Here is a 23,052-nt window from a genome sequence, read left to right on the forward strand (position 1 = left end):
TTATAAGAGTCCAAATGTTCCACTTTTGAGGGAAACGGTTAATTTCAAATTTGGACAGCATCTGAGATGTGGACTTGTAAGAGTCCAAACGTTCCACGTCTGAAGGAAACAGTCCTTGTTACCTGTGGTAGCCTTGTTAAGCATGGGGCTGCCAGTCCTGGCATCGTACACTGGAGTAACTTTGACATCATATTCCGTCTGGGATATCAGGTTGTCCAGCTGCCGTGTTGTCACATCTCCACTAACCTCGAGCTGAAAAGGAAAGAACCGGTCAATATAATGGACAAACCAAATAGGCCTTTGCTTCCTTTCCTATCCGTTTTCATCGAGGCTAACTTGATCTGACATTAAATACTTTTTTGACACGCAAACAAGAGACGTCAGCTTTGACAGGTGAGATTATAATGGCAGGGGAAAGTTTTCGCTCATTCATTTTTTTGGGAATGGGAACATAAATTCTGTGTATGTCACGGACAAAAACGTCCATTAAAAATGCTGAATTTACCATGCAACTACCACAGAAGCTTTAAAGCCTAGTAAATGCCCCTGTAAATATGCCATGTCCATCTCTGTCAGGAGACTAGGCACACATACTGTGTAGCCTGACACAGAACACATACAGGACCAAACCCATAATGCTGCGCTCTTGAAGTTGTAAATCCACAGGTTTAGGTGGCCTCCCTGGACTGGACTGGACCGAGGAAGCACTTCCCATTTTCACCAATACGTAGAAAAGAGTTCATGAAGCATGGACAGCTATGGCACATCGTTCGAGGGCAGTCAAGTCAGTGACTTCTTTGAGTCGTCTTGTGTATGTAGACCGCAATCCAACCAGGCTCTCTGTCTGTCTCTCTGTGTCTGTGTCTGTGTGTGCATGTTTATTTAATCTGCAGCCCTCAAACAAATAGGACTTCCAGTTGGGAACCACAACCATGCTGTGATTTATGCCACAGGATGTGATACAGGGCTTCGGCCAACGACGGCTCTGCCATTTGCCAGCAAACTTCAAAAAATACACGTCGAGCGCTCTCAAAACACACAAGATATATGTCCATACACTAAATGGGTATTGGATGGAAATGCGGGGAGACAACAACATAGCTTGTGTATACTAGCCTAGATACTTAAAAACAAACAGTGCGATTTAGGGTCATGTCTTTGCTGTTTCTGTCTCCGTTGCCATCGCCCAGCAGTAGCTCAATCATTTTCCACCTCTACTCTGTCTCTGTCTCTCTTTCTCTTTTTCTTTCTCTCTCTCTCTCTCTGTGTCTACCTCTTCCTCTCTTTCTGTGTCTGTCTCTAGGTGCACAGAAGTCTCGGAGAGCTGTCCAACTGCATTGCACAATTTCTCCACCATGTGCTCCCCCCCGCCCCCCTCTCCAAACCAATCCATCCCGCTCACCACAGAAGCTACGGCGATTAGTCCCACAGTTATCCATATTAATCAGAGACGTGTCTCCGTCTTGGTCGCAGGCCCAGAATGTTACGTATACGAACACACACAGAAAAACAAAAAAGGAGCTTCCCGGAGAAGACCGTCGGAGGGATCATCTTCCCTACTTAACAGGGTCCAGCCACCCTCCATCCATAACCTCACTCCACTGTGGCCAATTGGAGAAGACATTACACATGCTGCTAGCAACTGTGAGGTATTTTACTATAGAAAAGTCCCACTCTCAACTGCAATGCTTGTATTTATTTAGTGTATTAGCATGGGAACCTGAATATCATCGACTTTCTAATCTCTTCGAGACTTTGTCTGACCAAGAGCATAACAATTAACATTTCCCAAACAGCATGGTTGACCCACCTCCCTTGGTTTGCTAATGGTTGTTTGCTTCCCAACAAAATGGGAGGAGTTCCTGATTTTTTCGGGAGCTTAGAAAGTACTTGCATTGCTCTTGACCTGACTAGTAGCAACGCTGAAGGTGATGCGTCACTAGGAGGGCATGGCCTGGCTATTAGCATGGCACACAGACAGACTTTTCGGCCTAAGTCATCTTGAGTAAGTGTGAGGTCCTCACCTCCTTGGAGTCAGAGTCCTCGTGCTTGTAGCTGATGATGTACTTGCGTACGGCGCCTGGGGCAGCGTCCCAGTTCAGCTTCATGGTGCTGTGGGTCACGTCATAGATCCTCAGCTCTCCAGCCGGGGGCATGGGCACTAGGGTAGGGAGGAGGGAGAGACAGAGGGGGAAGGCACAGAGCGGAAGGAGAAGAGGAGGCGGAGGGGGAACCGAGGGATGAAGAGAAGGACAAAATAAAGCAGAAGTAAAGAGGGGAAGGCAGAGTGAAAGGAGAGGAGGAAAGAGGAAAGACAGAAGGGACAAAGAAGAAGGACGATGGGGTAGACAGGAAGGCATGAAGTGAGAGGAGAAGAAGAGAAGAGGAGAAAAAAATAATGATGGAAAAGAGAACAAGAAGTCAGATGTAGGGAAATACACAGGGAGACGAAATGAGAGATGGATGTGGAGGAGGAAGGAAGGAGAGAGGGGATTGAAAAGATGACACAAAAAACAAGACAGGAAGGAGAAGAGATTAGAATCAAAAGAGTAGGAGAAAGCGAGCCAGTCTCCCGGCGTGCGTACGGTACAGTACAGCATGTGCGTTTCAGATTCATGAGCGTGAGGTTATTCATCATCTCCACAACACAACGTACGGGTTACACCCTGATCTGTCAGCGGGTCGCTGGCAGTGTCGCCGTGCATGGCGAAGACGGTGAGCGTGTAGGCCGTGTTGGGGATCAACTTCTTCAGCTGGATGTCCGTCTTCTTCGTCTTTAGCTAGAGGAGGCAAAACGGGGGAGAGAAACACTATGTTAAATGTCGGCCATGTGAGCAGTGTCAGGAAGCAGCATGCTAAAAAACATATCTCACGGACTGTTTCCACTGCCCCCCACCCACCCACACAGTAAAGATGTGGGACCAGAGCCGGTTTTACCAATAGGCCGACTAGGCAATTGTTTAGGGCCCCACCAAATCTGCCATCTGTAGGGGCCCTAAATAGTCAGCCTCATCATAGCAAATACCAGAATAATACAAGCATAATATAAGAGGGCCCCATGCCTATATTTTGCCTAGGGCGCCCAAATGGATATACAAACGTAACTGCTGCTGTCTGGGACCAAATACAATCTAGATGAATATTAAATTGACTCACTAAGTATTGAATCAACACTGCAATATTTACTGAATAACCTCTCTCCTAACCGAGTTTTTCCAAACAGTGGGTGGGCAACTGCAGACGAGAGGCAGCGGAAGGACCATGGAGGCTGTGCTGCTTAAACACCTGTTTTCCCAGGGCTAATGACCCCCAGGCCCTGGGCCAGCAGACAACCAGAACACCTGCCAGGGCTGGCCTGACTTAGAGTGATGACTCTATTTCAATATTCTATCTCCTGTCTGTCTGTCTGTCTGTCTGTCTGTCCCAAATGGTAATATGATGAGACAAGATTTTTTGAGGGGTGAAAATAGAAAAGCTAGCGTGGTCAGTGAGATTTAATCACTTCCTCTCTTTGGGGATGGTGTTTAGCGTTTCACAATGGCGAGCTGTCAACACGCACACATCACACATCATATCAATATGTACATACACTACAAAACATTTAATGTGTTTTGTTGCTATGGAAGAACGTGCCTGACACAAGCTATTAACTTTAACTCAACGTATAGCATGCTACAAACATTACCTTAGGACATGTACATATAGTAAAGGTCACTTGTATATCCATAACAAATGTGTTGAGACTTAATCCCCATTGTAAGTTTGTTGTTACCAAAATGGCTATTACTGAGTAGTAATGTATTACTAAAGACTCAGCACAGCGGTGTCATACTATGGTAGTTTTTGTATTTTTTCAGTTCCACTAGCGAAACAGTGATCCATATAAGGTTATGTTTGCAAAAAAAACCTATTAGCAACAGAAAGTTAGCAGTTCATGGCAATACCAGGCCTAATATGTCATCAACTCCAAAATAACACTAATAACCCTAAGGAGTGAGACTTAAGCCTTGGTTAAGTGTCCCACACCCACCATCCCTGTGACCCTGCAACCTCACCCTCTATACCGAGCCTGATCTCGAAAAATTGCGTCTCATTTCTCACGCAAACCAACATCCAAGATTGCGTACATATTCCGACGCTTTCCCTGCTGTCTAGAGCACATAGGTAACTTCTGATTGGTCTAGCTGTGCCCTTCCCAAAACCATCCCGAAACCTAACCTGTCAGTAATGCAATGTTTCATAGTTTTACAACTGTGCCCTTTCCAAAACCATCCCTAAACCTAACCTGTCAGTGATGCCACGTCTCTGAGTTTCAAATGTGTGGCCTGACCAAAACTTTCCCTAAACCTAACCTGTCATGGACAGCTGCATGGACTGCGCATGTGTGTCAAAGACAATGCGTTGTAAACGCGATGCAATTTCAGTTTTTGGTTTGTGTGAGAAACGAGACGCAATTCGTCCGAGATCATGTTGCTATACCCTTACGCCTTGTGTGCACCAAGAGCGACCTACGCAACCCAGTTACCTGCGGTGGTTGAAGAAGTTTCACCATGAATTCGCTTTATTCACTCTGGACGCGGCATTGACATGTTTGATTTAGCTAATCACATAACGGCTCTGGCTTGACACAGAGCCATAGAAGTAATAGGCTCTGGCTTGACAGCCTGGGACATTCGGAGATATTAACGTTCCAATTGGTTTTCGCCGAACCACGTCATAGCTCATTACAATAAGATTAGCTTGACTTTAATCGTTAAAATTCGCTCTGGTCGCTCAGTTTGCTTCGCTCCTGGCGAATTCGCTCTGGTAGCTTTATTTGCCTTCCCTCCATAGAGAAATAATGACTTCCGCCGCTCAGGTAGCGTAGGTCGTGCTTGGAGTACACAGGGCATTAGGGCTGTACAAGTGTGCGTGCAAGTGTACGTACCTCGGCCTCGCGTGTGGGTCTGGTGGCGTTGATGGCACTATAGAGCACCATGTATCCTGTGGCACCGGGCGAAGCCTCCCACTTCACCCTCATGGTCGTTGCTCGCTCATCGTAGATGGTCAGTCTCCGAGCGCCGGTAAGAGGCACTGCAGATGGTATTGGAGGAGGGGGGAGGGGAGGACAGGGCTTTTTCTCTCTTTCTTTCTCACACTTGCATGTGAGACGGGACACCCTCGGGAAGGAGCGCAGGCGCCGAGGTGGGACACAGGTTGGTTGGGACACATGCCATTCATGGGATGGGTGAGCAGGTGGATGGGATGGATGGGTGGGTGGGTGGCACAGTCCACAGCTTGTGAATGGGCACAGCATGGGGGCAGGTGAACCGCCACAATGCCAGAGCAATGGAGGGGGGTGAAGACATAACAGATGATGGGGGAAAGCAAGATGGGACAACACAGGATGGAGAACATGGATGGTGATGATGATGGTGATGATGACGATGGACAACATGAGGAAAGAGCGGGATTGGGATGTCAGATGACGCAAACCAGCCGACACAGTTGAATGGGGAGGCCACCTCTCCACACAGCACCTTGCCTGGTCATGCACCGCATCCATGTCAAATCAATGGATGAACAATTAAGTGGTTGGATGAATGGATGAATGAAAAGATGGATGGATGAATAGATGGATGGATGAATGGATGAATGAAGAGGCTCATTGAGCGTCTCTGTCCTGGCACGAATGCATCACATTGAGCATCACATTGCGCATCACATCTCATCAGTGCAAAACGACCTGAGGCATGAATACCATCATGCCTCATGACACAGACAGGACAACCATGCAAAACACACTCATCATGCAGAACAGAAACACATTTCAACAATGTTTTTTCACCCGTTCTGTTACTCTTTGTGTTATGAAACAAAACAAGCTGCTGGACATCATGTTAGAGAATTTTGCAAATTCACATTGTCAGATGCATAACGTACAAGCACAAGCACGCACACACAAACATACCATACTGCCAAATGACAACATGAGTTATTGTTCAAGTTCACATACAGTATATCACACTGTGCAGCGGAAAACATATGGGAGGGGGACATCATCTATGAAATATAAGACTACACTATGGGGATTAAAATGAGTTTCAGGGGAAAATACGAGTTTCAGGGGAAAATACTGGGTCTTGATTGAATGCCAGGGATTTCTGGAGAGGCCAATGAATACCCAGCCCAAAGTTTGCTGAAATCACTCTGAAAAAGAATATGTATGTATTTTCTACTGGTCATATTCTACTTATATTACCCTATGTTTTATATTTTCAAAACATTCTGCCGACATTAATGGCTTTGGATGTCCAACTGAATCACATGGTCATATGCGCGCAGTATATGCACTTAATTAGACCATCTGCTGACTGTTAATATTTTTATTTCTCATACACCGGCACTGCCAACATAAATGGGACCAGAGGATCCGTAATGCGACACTGAACTCATCGTATGCACTGTACTTCTAAATACAGAGCTTCTTCCAATTTCCTCAGCTGTTAAACCATCTGTAACGTGCTTGTAACGGGTTAAAGCAAAGCTGAGTGGAGCTGCCATCATCAACAGTGTTTACTCCCAAGTTGCAGAAGTGGCCAGATGGAAAAGTATTGGAAAACTCTGATAATGCTCTTGGAAAGGGGAGTAGTGGTGCATGGGGAGAGAGGTCGAGGATAACTTACGAGTGGTCTCCGTGCCCTTGAGAGGTTCACTGCTCTCCTCCCCCACAACGGCAAAGACGTTGACCACATACTCAGTCAGCGGATCCAGGTTCTCTAGAACAAGTGTGGTCTGGGTACCATCCACAAGCACCTGCAGAGAGACATGGAGACACGGAGACACGGGCTCATGACTCATTGGGTTTAACGCACGGCGTGAGACCACACTGCACTGCAAATGTCGAGACTTGTCTGGGACACACTTTTTTGCTGACCACTGTGGGATGGATTTCCTGTTCTAAAAAGAAGTTACACAAAAAGTGCGGGCGGGGGTGGGGGGTGGTGGGGTGTTAGAAAGTAGTCTGCACCAGAATGCAAATCCTGGACAAAGGAAAAGCCTTTAACTCATACAAGTGTTTTTGATTTTGCGCCTTTGCACCCACACATGAATGAAAACTGTGATCGCAAACCTCATAACTTACTTTCCTATTCTTCGTGTTAAGACAAGGATGAAATGTCATGCAAACCGCACAGACTATACACACTTAATAAAGAAAGCTACATCTTGGCTTCCCTTCGTTATAACAATGACAAAGCCAAGAAGCTTCCAAAACAGTCACGCTTGCTCATAATATTGGTGGTCAGCAAAGCAGCTCTGGAGTACAGAAAGGAAGCAAGAATTGCACATGGAGTTCCTCATTCCAGTTGGAAAACCTGAAGCAGCTACCGTCGCATAAATCTGCTTGTGGGAGCTCAAAAGATTGGTTTGGCTCTGGGGGATCACAGTGGCATTTCCAAAATGAAAGATAAGAAGATTTGAAGTTATTGTTTTCAGTTCCCCCTTGTCTTTCTAAAAGGTCCCATCCAATGGTTTTACGTAGTACACGACTGAGATGATTGTTAATGTTTCTTTAAGTCATTGTTAGACTAGGCTGTCAAATGGATGAGAATCTGCAGGTCTGTTGTCTTAGGGCACAATGTTCTGCTACTAATGCCTGAAGCTTAGCTACCAGACTCTAGATGATTTGATAGCTGAATAGACTGCCAGAAGAGACAAGAAATCATTCTTGATTCATTGTATTTTGCTTTGTTACCACAATGATTTTAGTAGATTCTCCACTATAAATCTTTCACTGAGTTTATAAAAATTGGATGACAAAAATGCCAAAAAACTCATTTGTTTAACTTTAAGAGACTTGTGTGGCAAGTTTGATCCGTTGCGGAATCTGTGTTGGATTTAAGGCTACAATAATTTGTCAACAACCATGTCAGGATTCAGAAAATTATAGCAATAATGCAGGTGCTATCCCTTGACTTAAAAGGAGAAGAAAGAAATATGAGCCCTGGAGGATCTGAAAAGCACTGTTTGCATTCCTGAAGGAAACACAGAACAATGGCTTGGTCAGATATTCAGCTTTTGGGGATTGTTAGACATGGCTGTAAGTCAAATAAACATCCCAAACACCAAGTAACACATTTTTACAAATTGACAGATTAAATGTTTTGAAGGTCCCTTCTAATAAATATATGTTCAATTTTAATCTTTAATGTTGTCAAGACAAGTGGTTCAGGACTTGGCTTGTATTAAGGGTCAGCCAAAGCCTAATGGTTAGGGAGTTGGTGTTGGGATGAGAGGGTTGCAGTTTCGAACCCCGCCCCTACCCTTAGGGAGAACGTGTGTGGTCTCCCTAACACCTTCATTCATGGCTGACATTCCCTTGAGCAAAGCACCTAACCTCACATTTCTCCAGGGACAGGTAACAACACCCTGTACCTAGAAACACTATGAGACTTTGGATAAAAGTCTTAGCTAGGTGTAATGTAATCTAATCAGGGTGGACATCCCAGTCTCAAAAAGTAAGAACCCTGCCACATACTGGGTATATATGTATGGATATATACGTCCATCCCGGAACTTTGCTTTTGAATGTGCGTTACGCCCCTTTTTGTGGGAAAACACACCGAATGTCTCACTAACCTACATGCTACATCGGCTAGTCTAAATGAACACAGTCCAAGCTTCATCCATGGCTGTTTGGCTGTATTATTTCAACAGCCGACAACACAACACGTTCTCGGCATGTTTAGCGTGAACAACGCTATTCTACAGGTCCTTGTCTTTTGTTTATTCTTTCCCAACACCCCCAATTGACTTGCATTGGCTTTTCCCCCAAAAAGGGGCGTAACGCACATGGCACACATCACGCTGTTTATGCGTATTTGCACTAGCAAATTCAATAAAACAGCTGAACCTAATTACGTTGATGAGCTAATTAGTGAAATCACCTGTGTCAGGAGCACAGTCAGCAGGAGGACTATCTGGCAGGACTTTCACTTTCTCAATAGAGGTTTGTCCGGCCCTGAGGCCGCTGTAATGTGATGTATTGCCCCAATTCAAAGCCTACCTGCTGGGCCTGTGTTCCAGCCAACGTCTGGTACTCGACGCGGTACTTCTCCACAGGGCCCTCGGGGGCAGTCCAGGTGGCTCGGAAAGAGTAGTGTGTCACCTCTGACGTCACCAGGTCAGTAGGAGCCGCAGGGCCACCACCTACAGGGGGGAAAGGGTTGAGGTAAGTGAGAGCTTGCTCACACGTACACACACACCACCAGACCTTTTTTTCCCTTCTTTTTTCTTCTCTCAAGTGTGTTTGGACTTGAAGCACAAAACGTTTTGCATTACGTCTTTGTGAAAAATGCTGTCTAGTCTTTCTTCTATCCTCTTCTATCCACAAACTGAAGTGCGGTTCAGTGGTTGATGTCTAGAGTTACTTAATCATGCAGTGTGGATGCTGTCTTATTGGAAAAACATCTGACTACTACTTTTCACACAGCTATTCAGGGTGGATGAGAGCTGGAGAGAAAGAAAAAAACTGATAGAAGCGCTACATGGTGATTGTGTTGGAGGTCTCATTGCATAATACTGGTTTGCTTTAAGTCGTCACAGAGTTTACTTTGTAACTACAAAACTAAGTAAACAAAGTGAATGGTCTGGTGTGACCACATACAGTATTTCTTACAATAACCATCATTATTCAACACATGAAGAGTTCAGATGCAAAACCCCCTAAGTGCCTTTTCAGAAAATAATCTTAATTCATTTTTATTTAATACAAAGCTATCACAATTGCATATTTTTTTATTTTATTTATGTAATATAACTATTTATATGTATTATCAAGTACATGAATGTAAACCAAACCAACAACGGGGTTCTCTAAAAATATAGAAGTGCAGGTCTTCAGAAATGGAGTTAGGGGGTTTTGCATCTGAACTCTTCACATGCAGACCGAACATTCACAACAAAAGAGGGGCCTACAGAAATAAGTGAAGGAGTGGAATAGAGAAGTGGTACACATGCACAGAGCTGTACCGCATAAAGTATTAGAAGACAATTAAAAAAATACACACAAAGAATACAAAATTCAGTACTATATGTATTATCATGTACTAGTGTTGTAATTACATCATGAATTTACTTTTAGTTCTGTTTTCTACATCTCTGACAACAACAAGAAAAAATCAGATCCAGGACCTTTTACACTGTTGCAGAGGTTGACGGTGAGGTCGTCGACGATATCCAACAGGAAAGAGAAGTCGTCCACGTTGTACATGTGGATCTCATCGGGGTCAGAGGCGATGGAACGCAACTCATTCTCATCAGCATTCTTCACACCTGCACACCAGCACACCAGGTCAGCACGCAACACATCGATCAATCATCTCTCATGATGTACAGTGCATAGATAGATAGATAGATAGATAGATAGATAGATAGATAGATAGATAGATAGATAGATAGATAGATAGATAGATAGATAGATAGATAGATAGATAGATAGATAGATAGATAGATAGATAGATAGACAGACAGACAGACAGACAGACAGACAGACAGACAGACAGACAGACAGAGACCGATTGAATACAGAATTGCAATGTCAATTGTAAGAATAACTTACCAATAGCATACAGCTCGATGTTCTCATCCCGGAGGTTCTGAGAGTTGACGATAATGTCATCCTGAGATTTGCCGTCAGTGACCAGCACACCGATTTTACGGGATTTCGGACGCATTCCAACGTTGGGCTTGAAATTGTTGAGCAGGATGTAGTTCAAGGCCAAGCCTGTGGAGAGACAGAGACGGTAGCATGATTGATCATTTCAAGATTCAGATACTTTTGGGCCATACAAATCAAATCAACTCCGTGCTTGTCATGGTGGCAAATGGGTACGTGCATTTTGGCTTTTCTCTTACCAGGGCAGTAAATGACCACTAACACTTAATGTATCTAAAACAGTGTAAATACACAAGTTATGATTTGTGACACACATTTCGGCACACTGCACTTTTCCAAATACATAAATACACCGCAACAGGGACCATAACATTAAGTTAAATAACTAAAACACAATAATCTTGTTGAGTTTAACTATACCTGTGAGGGTATTTCCTCCCTTGTATGGCAGATTGGCCACAGCATCCAACAGCTCAGCTCGGTTCTTATGGGTGTTCAGGTGCCACTCAGTCTTTGGATCTCCACTGTACTGCACCAGACCTGATCAACAAAATTGAAGTTTAAATAAAAGGGGGCGGTTAAATCTGAAATGCATACAAACATCCATACACGCACAATTAGTCAATCAAGACAGCCTGGATTGAGAAAGTAAAAGTTCTGCCACTAATAATCATTAGTGAAATTGCCTGTGTTGAGAGCACAGACATGGAATACATGACTGAACACATGACATGATTGCTTTATGTCTCAATCTAATTTGTCCATTTCTGCTGATGTAATTGACCAGGTAACACTTGATTTCACCTTATCAGTTCCTTATATTGTGTATATTGAATACTACCTCATCCTAATTTTTGCAACAAGGACAGTGCATTAAAGCGTAACCATGGACAATCTTACCAATCTGGACGCGGTCAATACCGATGTCAAAGACCCCCACCATGCGGGCGATGAAGGCCCGGATGGTCTTGAAGTTCAGACGGCCGATACTCCAAGAGCCATCCACCAGCAGGATGATATCAGCCTGGGCATGGGTCTTGCAGCTCACATCTATGTGGCCAGAGTACATACAATTAGCTTAGAAAGCTTAGGAGGTAGAAAAATGAAAATGTGATTGGGCATACTGTTATGCAGAGATAAATATATCAAATGATAGGGTATCAGAGAGGTGTTGGAAAAAAAGTAGAAAAGTATTGTTAGAGTTGATTGAGAAATGAATTGGTGAAAATCTGTAAAAGAGAAATGTCAAGACTGAGCATCAAACACCTTCTCACACACAACACTTGAGGAGCAATTTTATTTGAAGACAGTTTCACTTCATTTTACACTCATTTTCCACATCTATAACAAAATCAAGACAGAATTTCGATGAGCCGTTGCATTTGTGATTTTGTTTTGTGTCAGCATCTCCTGATTTTCTCCTGAATCTCCCCTGTCTTTTATGCATTCCTCCATCCAAATGTGTGCCTTACATTTTGTACGAAAAAGAGCAGGGAAGGCAAAGGAGGAGGGGTAGGGGTATGGGTAGACAGGTGCCGCGATGCAAAGAACCACCCAACAAAGCACCACTTTCCCCCTTTTAACTCCCCCAAGCAGATGTGCAGTGCAGGCATCTGCATAATGTGTCACTGTCCTGCAATTGAAAACATGGTTACATGTCATGAGATTTACTGTACATGCCTTTAAGTGGTTAGAGCAAAGAGCAGCAGACTGACTTGTCTAAGTGCACAGATGCAGAGGTAAGGAGAGAGAGAGAGGAACCAATGACACAACATCCGTGAGGGTCCCCTCAAGTGTGTAAAACATATGTCTGTCGGACAGGCTTCTGATTGAATTACTGAGATGCTGTGAAACACATCTTCTAAGGTTATTTGAGACTCAAGAGAGGGAAATTTATGGAGCAAAACAGATGTTTTGTCGAACGCAAAGGTATGTAGCCTCTTCCAAGCCCCCTCCGCCCCACTCGAGTGCATTTAAGAGAGATGGTGCCTCTTCACCATGCCATTGGTGCGGGTCTACTTTCACTAGTAATTATACAGTGTAAAATGACGTAAAACTTGGACCTGAGCCTGCCTGTGCATAATCTAACAAATCACAATGTCAAAAATCACTAATCTACATACCTGGCCGTTTTCATTTTCAATTAAGGAGAGCTCTCACCTAAGCGGAGTGATATGTTGGTTCTAAACACCCTTTGGCCCACATGGAACGCTGGAGTAACAGGAAGAGGGTTGCTAGGTTACTCAGAGTTCTCTGTTCCACTAACCTTAAGGTTATGATTTGCTGAACTCATAAACTACCACAAAACACCTGCTTCAGCCCTTCTCAGTTGCTAAGATTTTGCCTAATGTCCATTATCATGCTGGCGTATCCTTAGCAAATGCACGATAGACAGATAAAAAGAAAATCACCCCTTTGAGGGAGTTACAACTAACAGATGTCAAAGGCCTGCCACAACAGGGGTAAAAGGCATATTAAAAGGCCAACAAATCGTCTATTATGCATACGAAAAGGAAAAACAGAAAAAGAAAATATGTTAGTGATGAGACCTTATGGTTGGAGTTTTAGACAGCCTTCTCACATCTGTCAAGGGGAGACGTGCCTGGCCACTGAACCTGCTCTCAATTAGCGACGGAATTCTCACCCCGCTGATCCCTTTGGAGTTCTCACTCGCTCGCTTGCTCGGCAGGCCGCTCGGACGGACACGTCACATTTTCCCCACCTCACGCTATCGCCCTTCTGTTTGCTCAAACTCACCGATTGTAAAACATTAGTAATTGTGAGCAGACCGTTTTTTTTCTGACCTGACCCAGTGAGCTCTTTTAAGTGAAAATAAGAAAAAGAAAATGGCGTGCCAAAGAAAAGTCTTGAGCGCGATGGGACGTTGCACTTTGCAATGTGGATTTCTCATTAGGATCACTCATTCATGACACTATTACCTCTTAAAGGGAAAACCTTTCATTTCCTCATGCTTTTTTCTGTGTGTGCAAAGCTGTAGAAATAGAATGCAATGTTCAAATTCAAAGCACATTTTCAGCTGTTAAATGTTTAACAGTCTCCTGTGGCACAAGACTTTCATGGGAGCTTAACTGTACTCAAAGCACATGGAACACCCTCATTGTGTCTAATGAATGAGCATGCACTCTGCAGTTGACAACTTGGTTTCTAATGTGACTCTATCTGGGTGGCATGGGAAAGTATCACACCGTCAAATATATCACACGCATTAAAGTTAAAAACGGATGCTGAGTCAAGATGTAAGAACAAATTACGCCAAAATGACAATTATAACATCAATTATCAAATCAAAGACAGTTCAATGGTGTGTGGGTCATCTTTGCCCTCACTTATTCTTACGTCTCACTGACATGGAAAAGTAGCCTTTACTCAGAAAGTCGAGACACTTTCCAAAGGCGTATGCTTAACTTCACAGTGGATGAGCACTTGCTTTAGGAAATATAAAGTATCTCTTCTATCCTAAAACACTTCTTTTGAACTTTAAAACTATTCATTCTGACTACTTGTATTCACTGATTGGCAGTTTAAATAAATACAATTAAGTGAAGGCACACAGTGGCGCACAAATGTATTTTTGGATGAGCATTACCTCCTGCATAAATTGGAATGTCAGGTCCATCACTAAGAGTGGTCTTCTCCTCTCCAGCCAATGGCATACTCATTCCGCCTTCAAACAAGCCAGTGACATTTACACTATATTTTGTTCCAGCCCTGTGAACAAAAAAATGAGAAAATACCTTAGTGGCCAACTTAATGTTGTTTCGCAATCTAGACTAAACTGTTCATTCAGCTGTAGCATAACCCTGAGATGTGAAGTACCTGAGCTCCTCCAGAACTACGGTGTTGTCAAAGGGTCCGACCATAAGCTCCCCCAGGTCGATATCATCGCCGATGGGGTGGAAGGTCACTTTGTAGCCCTTCACATCCCCTGGAGCGTGGTCCCAGGTCACCCTGAAACTGGTTCTGGTGGGTTCCGATGTCTGCAGGTTTCTTGGTGCTTTCCATGGTGACACTGAAAGGGGTAAAAAGGTCACATCATTCTTGCTCTAAAAAAAGCAGCTTTGTGTTGGTTGAATGTTCTTGCTTTAGTTCTTCGTGTTAACTACTTTCTGTACATTTGAAAACTCAATAAAGATACATTGACAAAAACTGAATGCATTTAATCCAATAACACACCCTGTTACAATTGCTATACTATCTGTAACTGGCAGAAGAAATTCCATGACCTCACCTCACTACTCCCCCACCCATCAGTCAAAACTCAATTACCGATGTTGTTAATTTATGGACCAACGTACGTGTAGTTCCTACTCCTTGCCTTGCTTTTCCATCTCCGTGCCTGTAGACGGGCACCACTACGATGTCATAGGTGGTAATGGGTGTCAGGCGCCTCAGGACGATGGTTGTCGTAGGTGACTTGGTGGCCAACTGACGGCCTCCCTGCGGCTTGTAAGTCAGCCGGTAGTTGACGACGCTGCCAGGGGCCGGTTGCCAAGTGACCCGCATCGTCCTCTCCGTTTCCTCGGTAACGGTGATCATCCTGGCAGCGGCGGACACTGCGTGTAAGAGGCGGGAGGAGATGGCGTTAGGCACGGGTCAAGACATCCTGTATGGGGATCAATGGGTCTTTCATAGAACAACCAGTTCATTTGGAACTTATGAGAAGGGGAAAGCACCATGTCCCTGCGAAAAAAAAGTGTATGAAATTGCATCTTAAAGGAATTGGAAAATGTTAATCCCTGGAGCTCACTGCGAATACCTTTTCCACATTTCGGTGTGCGCCAAGGCAGATCTATCTAATTCCCGGCCGGATGTGAACAAAACCAGTCGTGTTGAGACAGTGGGTTTCTAAGCCAAACATAAGACTTTTCCACGCCTTCTCCACAATGTGGTCTTTCCATATCACTCACAGCCACCACCGCTATGGGATTGGCACGGGACGGTCGAGAAGGAATGCTCAAGAATCACGAAGATCCATGGAACATTACTCCTAATCTGTCTGCTAGTTTTTTTTTGTATTTTCTTTCCCTTATAGCAACAAAAGTCAAAGGTTCCCAGGTTTTCACAGCGACCTGTAATGGAGCGACCGACACGACGGCTGATTTTCAGACAGCGTTGTGTGCGTATGTAGACCACTGGTGTAAAACATACAGGACTCCTGAGGTGCACTCAGGTTGTTTTTTTCTATTCAAATTGCCCCAGCGCCAAAATCAAAAAATAAAGCAGGCGACACATTTTTCCGCTAGCACACTTTGTCCCGGTAAACCAGCGCATAAATTCCCAATTCCGAGTGTGTGCGCGTTTTTTAAAGCCGTGCGACCGTGTGCTTTTCTCATTTCCCCAATCCCCATCGTGAGGCAGGGAGCAGGGAGAAATGCTAACACGCTGCCCCCTAAACTCCATCTCTAAACATGTCACGGACCCACAGCCACTCTCCACACCAACCCCCAAACACCCCACAATCACCCTCCTCACCCACCCAATCCCCTGATAACGGGGAACAGGTGTGACACACTACGTCATCCATCGCCCCTGCAAAGTTTTTCTTTCACATAAACATTACACTTGAACAAACACAAAGGGCAAGAGGTAGGGAGAAGAAGAGAGAGAGAGAGAGAGAGAGAGAGAGAGAGAGAGAGAGAGAGAGAGAGAGAGAGAGAGAGGAGAAAGGGTGCAGTAGGAAGGAGAATTGAAAAAGGACAGGACCTAGCAGTGGCATTTCTAAGAGAACAGCAAAGCGCCCCGCCAACAGAGTGACGCCATCCTCATACTTGAAAGAAAGACGTCGTAACTGTCACCTTTTCCACTTTTTCCACATAAAGTTGGGCACCAAGGCGGACAGCTATGTCTAAGAGGTCCTTGTTTTCGGCATTCTTCTAAGGCTCGAGAGGCGTTGTTCCTCTAAACTGGGTCTGGTCAGAAAGAATATGGGCCTTCTGACTCAAGCATACATCTCCAAGCACACATATACTGTAGATCTTGTGGGCTGCTGGAATTTATGAAGTATTAAATCCCTATTAGCTCCTTCCAGTTCCTTGATCACTGTGGGTAATTAAAATATTGTGGCCTCTCTTGTGTCGCCTGCATGGGCCTCATTGTTTTCTTTTATTCTGAGTCGCTTTGGATGAAAGTGTCTGCTAAGCGAAACATAATGTAATGTAATTACCCTTTCAAAACTTGACGTCTCTCTCAACTTCAGATTCACATATATTCATATTTTTCCCCCCACATTTCTGGCCAATTCCGGTTAGACCAATTAGAGGGGATCTGTGTTGCAGCAGCCCTGTACAATCATACAATGCTGACTTGTCATAACTAATTCCCTTCATTACCAAAAGAACACATTTCCGATTGCACTGATTCCCACCCCTCCACCACACACACACCAAACGTGTACATGTCTATATCCCATTTTCCTCTTCTGGAACACTTTAACATAATGCATTTTTTTCCACCCCTTTAGGCCTAAGGTAACCTGGGGACGAGAAAAACCCACATCCAGTCTACAAGGCAAAAATGAAGAAGAGGAAGAAGAAGAAGAAGGAGGAAGAAAGAGGGGAGAAAGAACGAGGGAGGGGAGAGAGAAAGAGAGAGAGGGTCCCGGGGCCTGAGTCTCCCCGGTTCCCCGACACCTGGTGTAGCAATTACGAGGGTGGAATGAGCTTACCATCTGTGGTCTCCTCTCCCACCAGAGGCTGCCCCTCTCCGTGGCCATACGCTGCGTAGACAGAAACCTTGTAGCGCGTCTCTGGCGTGAGACCGTCCAGCCGCGTGGTGGTCACGTCTCCCGGCACCATCTTCTCACCCGCCTCGTTGGTGAAGAGGGACTTCCAGGTGACCCGGTAGCGGCGCACGTTGCCAGGCGCCGCCGTCCAGGAGGCCACAAAGCTGGTGTCGGTGACGTTACTGGTGACCAGGTCCTTAGGGGAGCCAAGCTCTGCACGGAAGGGGTTGAGGGGAGAGGATGAAGCAAGAGAAGTTTAGCAAAGCAATGAGGGGCTCAGGATGGGAGAATTTTGAAAACCCTCCCTGTAACACACAAACTACTTTCACATGACGGGCCAAGGATTAAAGAGAACCAAGCCATAGCCATAGTCTCGGCTGACATTTGAAGCAATCAAACTTGAATCAAATTTTTTTGTATTCTTTCAGCTGCACAATCCCTTAATTTCGCTGCGGTGGAGCAAAAGACTCAGTCCAGTCCGGACAGAACAACACCAAAGCCCCTGACAGGCAGATTCCTTGTACTGCTTAACCCTTTGGGCCCTGGCTGGGATCACACAGATTATCTCTGCCCAGAGTAGCATAAAGTTGAAATAGAAGTACTCTTACAGATGTAATTACAACACTAGTGGTATGACATTACATGCTTGCAACTTTGTAATATCATACCACTAGTGGTGTAATTACATCTGTAAGTACTTTTACTTCTACTTTACACAACTCTATCTATACCCATAATCCAGCAGTACGGATAGAGAAAGACGAACACAGAATGAGGCTGATGGACAGACAGACAGACAGGAAGACAAAGACATTGAGGGACTGATGTGGAGACAAAAAGAAGAGAGTGACACAGAACGAGAGAGGAAGAGAGATGGGGGAAAGAGGGGGAGACAGAGTGAGTGAGAGAGTGAGCTGCAAAATCCATCAATCTGTCAGACATCACGGGAGTCTCTCTCTCTCTAACTTTCATTTTTCCATCAGACACGTAACCCGATCCACTAAACACTATTTTCGAAAATTGCAGATGGTGCGCCCTCTCTCTCTTTCTCCCTCTCTCTCGCTCTCTCGGTCTCTCTGTCTCGCACGCTGCCTCCAGGGAGAGGGGCCAAGGGGCCAGCAGAGGAGGAAAAGAGGAGGAAAAGAGGAGGAAAGAAGGAGGAGGAGGAGGAAAGGAACGAGAAATAATGGGACGTGAAATGGTGGGCGACCCGATTTTTGTGGGCCTACTTGCTGACGTTGCCCGACCAGGCCAAGGGCTTGGCAGCAGAGTAGCCACACAGGCTCCCCAAACTCTCCCCATCTCCACACATCGCCCCTCACTCTTTCTCTCAACACTTCATCCAAAGTACGCAGATAAGCCACATATTGGCTACCTGTCTCCAGTTCTGCCTCTGCCTCTCTCTCTCTCTCTGGTCTCTCGTCCCACAGCCTATGATCGGATGTGGTCTGGCTCCTGCGCCTCACTTTTCCACTTGTAGATGAAATGTTGATTTAAGTTTTTGCGGGGGCCGCAATGCCATTGAGTGCGACTCCAAAAAGCAGTCAGACAGACCGTGAAACCCAACTGAGTGCACAGTCTGTCTCCCACTCTGTCACTGAGTCTAAAAGTTTTCAGTTCTCCACTACAAATAAGATTAAGTGGCTGATGGTTAATTTATAAGTACACACATTAATCACACGAAAAAGAGCAACGTTGTTATGTTTCGAGCCAATTGTTAACCATTTTTGTGCATTCTAAGTGACCTGACTGATGATGCTGTGTGGTATCCGTGTCTATTTTCCTACCCAAAAGAGATGTGGAAATGTTTTGTTTTTTCAAAGATGCCTTAAGTGACAAATCCCATCGAACGCAAATGGATAACATTAACAGAAGCTCCAGATTTTAAAAACAAACTTCTTCGAAGAATTTCCAGTCTTTTGGGTGCCTGTCTAATATATTGTGCCGCTGTACAAAGCAGAAGCCAAGTGGACGAGGCCCAGGGAATGCCGTCCCTGCCAAGCTCTTAGAACTGAATTTACCGACGATGCACTACAGGGACCAGATCACATGATAATAATGACTTCTGCAGACAAAAAGACACTTTTCCACTGCTCCAATATGGAGGAGAGCTCCAGCGCCTCAAGACAGGAATAGCGACTTTGCCGAATTTGTTTTCTGACAATCTCGCATTCTCAATGTCTCTCCAACAACATAAAAAGTGAGACGGAATATTAGGTGCTTAAGATATCCACAGATGTCAGCTATAATTTTTATTATTATATCCTGAGAGCAACCTTGGTGTGTCAGGCAAAACTGAGCAACAGGATGAAGTGTGCTTTCCTGGTTTCATACAGTGCGCTACATCAAAAGACCTGCCGTGCCACCGATGGCGATGGCTCACTTTACAAAGTTGGTTTCACTCATTAACTCATTTGCCTGGCTGGGAGGATCGCACTAATGATAATCAGATGGCTTTGTGAGTGGTTGTGGAAAATGTGCGGTCTGACCTTTTTCCGTTTTGTAGCCAATCAGCCATCTCGGTTTACAGATACGTCAATCAGGGTTCTTTTGTCTAACATGTCTGTCTGTTTGGTTGTCCGTTGTCATTTGTTGCTTATGTTTCGGAATATTTGTTTTGATAAAATTATTAGCTAACGTTCACATCAGCACAAACACAATGAGGATAACCTAAAGTTTAAGTACACTATCTGTCTCAACAGCACTTACTGAATTTAATTTAATTTAACTTAATTAAAGGAGATGAGGAAATTAAATTGGAAATGATCCATTGGAATGTGATCCTTGAACCTGACTACAATGGGTTCGAATCCATATATTGTTCTGGCATGTTGCAGCAAATCTGTAAAATGTCTGAAATGTAAAACACACACTAGCCCTGCGAAGAAGAGCCCTACAGCAACATTCCACAGGGACTGTTGTGCACTTATGTGGCTCCAGAGGCAGCCAATGACACAAAACATGGGCATTCTACCCAGTCAGCCCATCTTAATCTTTCCAAATAAATGCCTGATGTTGAAAATATCGGGCCAACATGTTGCTCTCCCTCAATCTGGCCTTGCTATTGATTATTGATGCAACGTTCCAATTGACTTGTCCAAATGACTACATGCCAAACAGCTTTCTCAAAGTAAGAAACAATCATTGTTTTCATTGTTCACATCTTCTCTAAGCCACTTTTTTTGTGTATCTCTTCCCTCATGATTGGACCTACAATATAGTACCTACAATATCTTCCTTCAGCAAGACTTCTCATTACAAAACCAGATGAGTCCACGGACCATGTCGCTACCGTACCGACGCAAGAATCTCTTTTCTCAGAGAGGGCTTTTTTTTCACGACTTCCTCTGTTTTATGGGTTCTGTTCTGTTCTTTGTCCACCTGGTTGCTCAGGTCATTTGGCTGCAGCTCAGCCAACTCTCTACACTGGTGGTGGCAAAAGAAGTTGCCCCGTCCTGCCCCCTCTCTTCTCCTCAGTTGACCCCGTCATGAAACAGAAGCCAGTCCACCACAGGGTCATAATTCAAACGGTTGGCACATGCTCAGTCTATGTCCGCAACAGCTCTGTTTCCTAAAGGACTCTTTTGTTACATGAAACAGAACACAAACACACACGACAACACATGAAGACAGACACACACACACACACACACACACACACACACACACACACACACACACACACACACACACACACACACACACACACACACACACACACACACACACACACACACACCCGTGAACCAGTCAACCCATGTCTTTGGCATGAAAAAGACGATCTTTTTTTCCCATCGTAATTGAACATAGGGAACCAGCATGTAATGGACAGAGGCTCCAAACTGTACTCTTTCACCCAACCCACACACATACACACACACACACACACACACACACACACACACTGACACACACACACAGCACAGCAGAGGTTTTAAAAGCTGACCAGGAGGAAAGCCGCGGGCCACAAAACCACGCTCTTTACATCAATTCATCCCTGTCCCAGGCTCCCACCACAAAAAGACTCGAAATGACGAAATGGAGTAACAAGCAAGCGTGCAGAGCAGAGAAGAATTCTGCTAGGATCAGGCGGAATTCCCAAGCTGTAATTACGCCTTCCCACCAACAGCAGAGGGGACAGAGAGGGCCAGTCTGGTCTGTCTTTGCTGCATGTCATAATCCACTCCTACCCACAAGCCCCTGTCCCTCTGCCCACTTGGCCAAGTCTAACTGACCAGCATGGATGTGCCTCCCACCGCGGGGTGCCTACTGGCTGGCTCTCCGCTGGCAGAGTCAGGCCGGCACCCAGGCACCCGGGTGGCGCAACACAAAGGAGGACCTTGTTCCTTCATTCTTCCCTTCCCTTCTTGCCCATGACATGGAGAATAAAAACGTGGGTCAACTCAGGAAGGCTCTGCGTCATTTTTTGTGTTACATACACAGGCGGCATTTTCTATGGTGAGTCAGCAGCAACCATGCTGTCCCAACGGGTACTAAATCATAACGAGGGCTGCCTGCCTGCCTGCCTTGCTGCCTGCCTTGCTGCATCCGTACGTCCCTCCAAACTGGAGCAGGAACGGGCAATGGACAAAGACAGGCCTGGGCAGGAGAAGGCAAGAGGGGAGCTCCTGGGGAATTTTTTATGACCACTGGCCATGGCTTCACCTCACAAGGCAGCTAAAGAGGTTAAACTTTAAGCCAGGGTGACTTGTCAGGGTGGGGGTGGAACATTTTCACTGTTGTTGTTCCTTAAATGTTTGGAACTGGGCTTCTAAATACAAACCCCCCCACTGTTCTCGCACACACACACACACACACACATACACATACACATACACATACACATACACATACACACACACACACACACATACACACACACACACACACACACACACACACACACACACACACACACACACGGTATGTAGTCCTAAAGAGTGCCCTGCCTCTGCAGTCCAAAATGTACGCAGCACTTACTGTCATGCCCACTAACAAGGTTACTGCCAAACATAGAAGTGACAACAGCGAAGGACAATGAATCCGCTGTTTCCACAGTGAGAGAGAGAAATCGCTTTTATGCCCCTTTTGGGACAGTTTTATTTCACCTAAAAGAGCCGTTGGAAATTCCACTCATCTAAATATATGGTGTCCCAGCCATGGCCCACGGCTCTACCTGCAAATCTGACCACTAATGCTAATTGGAAAAGGAACAAGGCATGACCAAGATTTGTGGTCCAGGAAAGCAGTTTTTCATCTCACTCAATCACGACAGCTGAGGAGGAAGACCCCAGTGTGCACAATCCTGGTCGAGGAGTAGGACAATCGCTAGTCACTAGTAGTCATTAGTAGAGAATCAAAAATAACTATTCAAGGGAATAAAACAAAACAAATAAAAAAAGGATTCTAAGTGTGCAGAGAGCAGACCCCTTGAAAAAGAGGTCAATCAGGATGGCCTTACCAGGATATATGTCCTACCTTGATTTCCTTGAAATACGTCTTATTTCTCTTACTTCTACATCACTATACTATATCATAGATGTATCTGTCAACACTCTTTCCTTGTCATGTTAATCTTGTCTACCTCAAATGACAGCGCATGTTTTTTTGCACATTGTCTATCCCAACTGAACTCACAGAATGCTTTTTTGCA

At 44.9% G+C, this 23,052-nt stretch overlaps 1 protein-coding gene across 3 annotated transcripts in view; it reads right to left on the bottom strand.

The window, feature by feature from the left end:
- Positions 1–23,052, bottom strand: part of col12a1a (collagen, type XII, alpha 1a) — a 91,430-nt gene that overhangs the window by 52,953 nt on the left and 15,425 nt on the right. For 2 of the 3 annotated variants that reach the window (XM_063184511.1, XM_063184512.1), the window contains exons 14-27: positions 17,343–17,612; positions 14,974–15,231; positions 14,495–14,687; positions 14,265–14,386; positions 11,558–11,707; positions 11,078–11,197; positions 10,601–10,765; positions 10,174–10,314; positions 9,047–9,189; positions 6,666–6,795; positions 4,928–5,073; positions 2,657–2,780; positions 2,025–2,161; positions 123–252 (exon numbers count right to left, since the gene is read on the bottom strand). In XM_063184511.1, the coding sequence (XP_063040581.1) occupies positions 123–252; positions 2,025–2,161; positions 2,657–2,780; positions 4,928–5,073; positions 6,666–6,795; positions 9,047–9,189; positions 10,174–10,314; positions 10,601–10,765; positions 11,078–11,197; positions 11,558–11,707; positions 14,265–14,386; positions 14,495–14,687; positions 14,974–15,231; positions 17,343–17,612 (2,229 nt within the window). The remainder of the gene's footprint in view (positions 1–122; positions 253–2,024; positions 2,162–2,656; positions 2,781–4,927; positions 5,074–6,665; positions 6,796–9,046; positions 9,190–10,173; positions 10,315–10,600; positions 10,766–11,077; positions 11,198–11,557; positions 11,708–14,264; positions 14,387–14,494; positions 14,688–14,973; positions 15,232–17,342; positions 17,613–23,052) is intronic. The other variant, XM_063184513.1, reaches the window with a different exon arrangement.

Source organism: Engraulis encrasicolus, chromosome 19 (genome assembly GCF_034702125.1).
Source record: "Engraulis encrasicolus isolate BLACKSEA-1 chromosome 19, IST_EnEncr_1.0, whole genome shotgun sequence".
Lineage (NCBI taxonomy): Eukaryota > Metazoa > Chordata > Actinopteri > Clupeiformes > Engraulidae > Engraulis > Engraulis encrasicolus.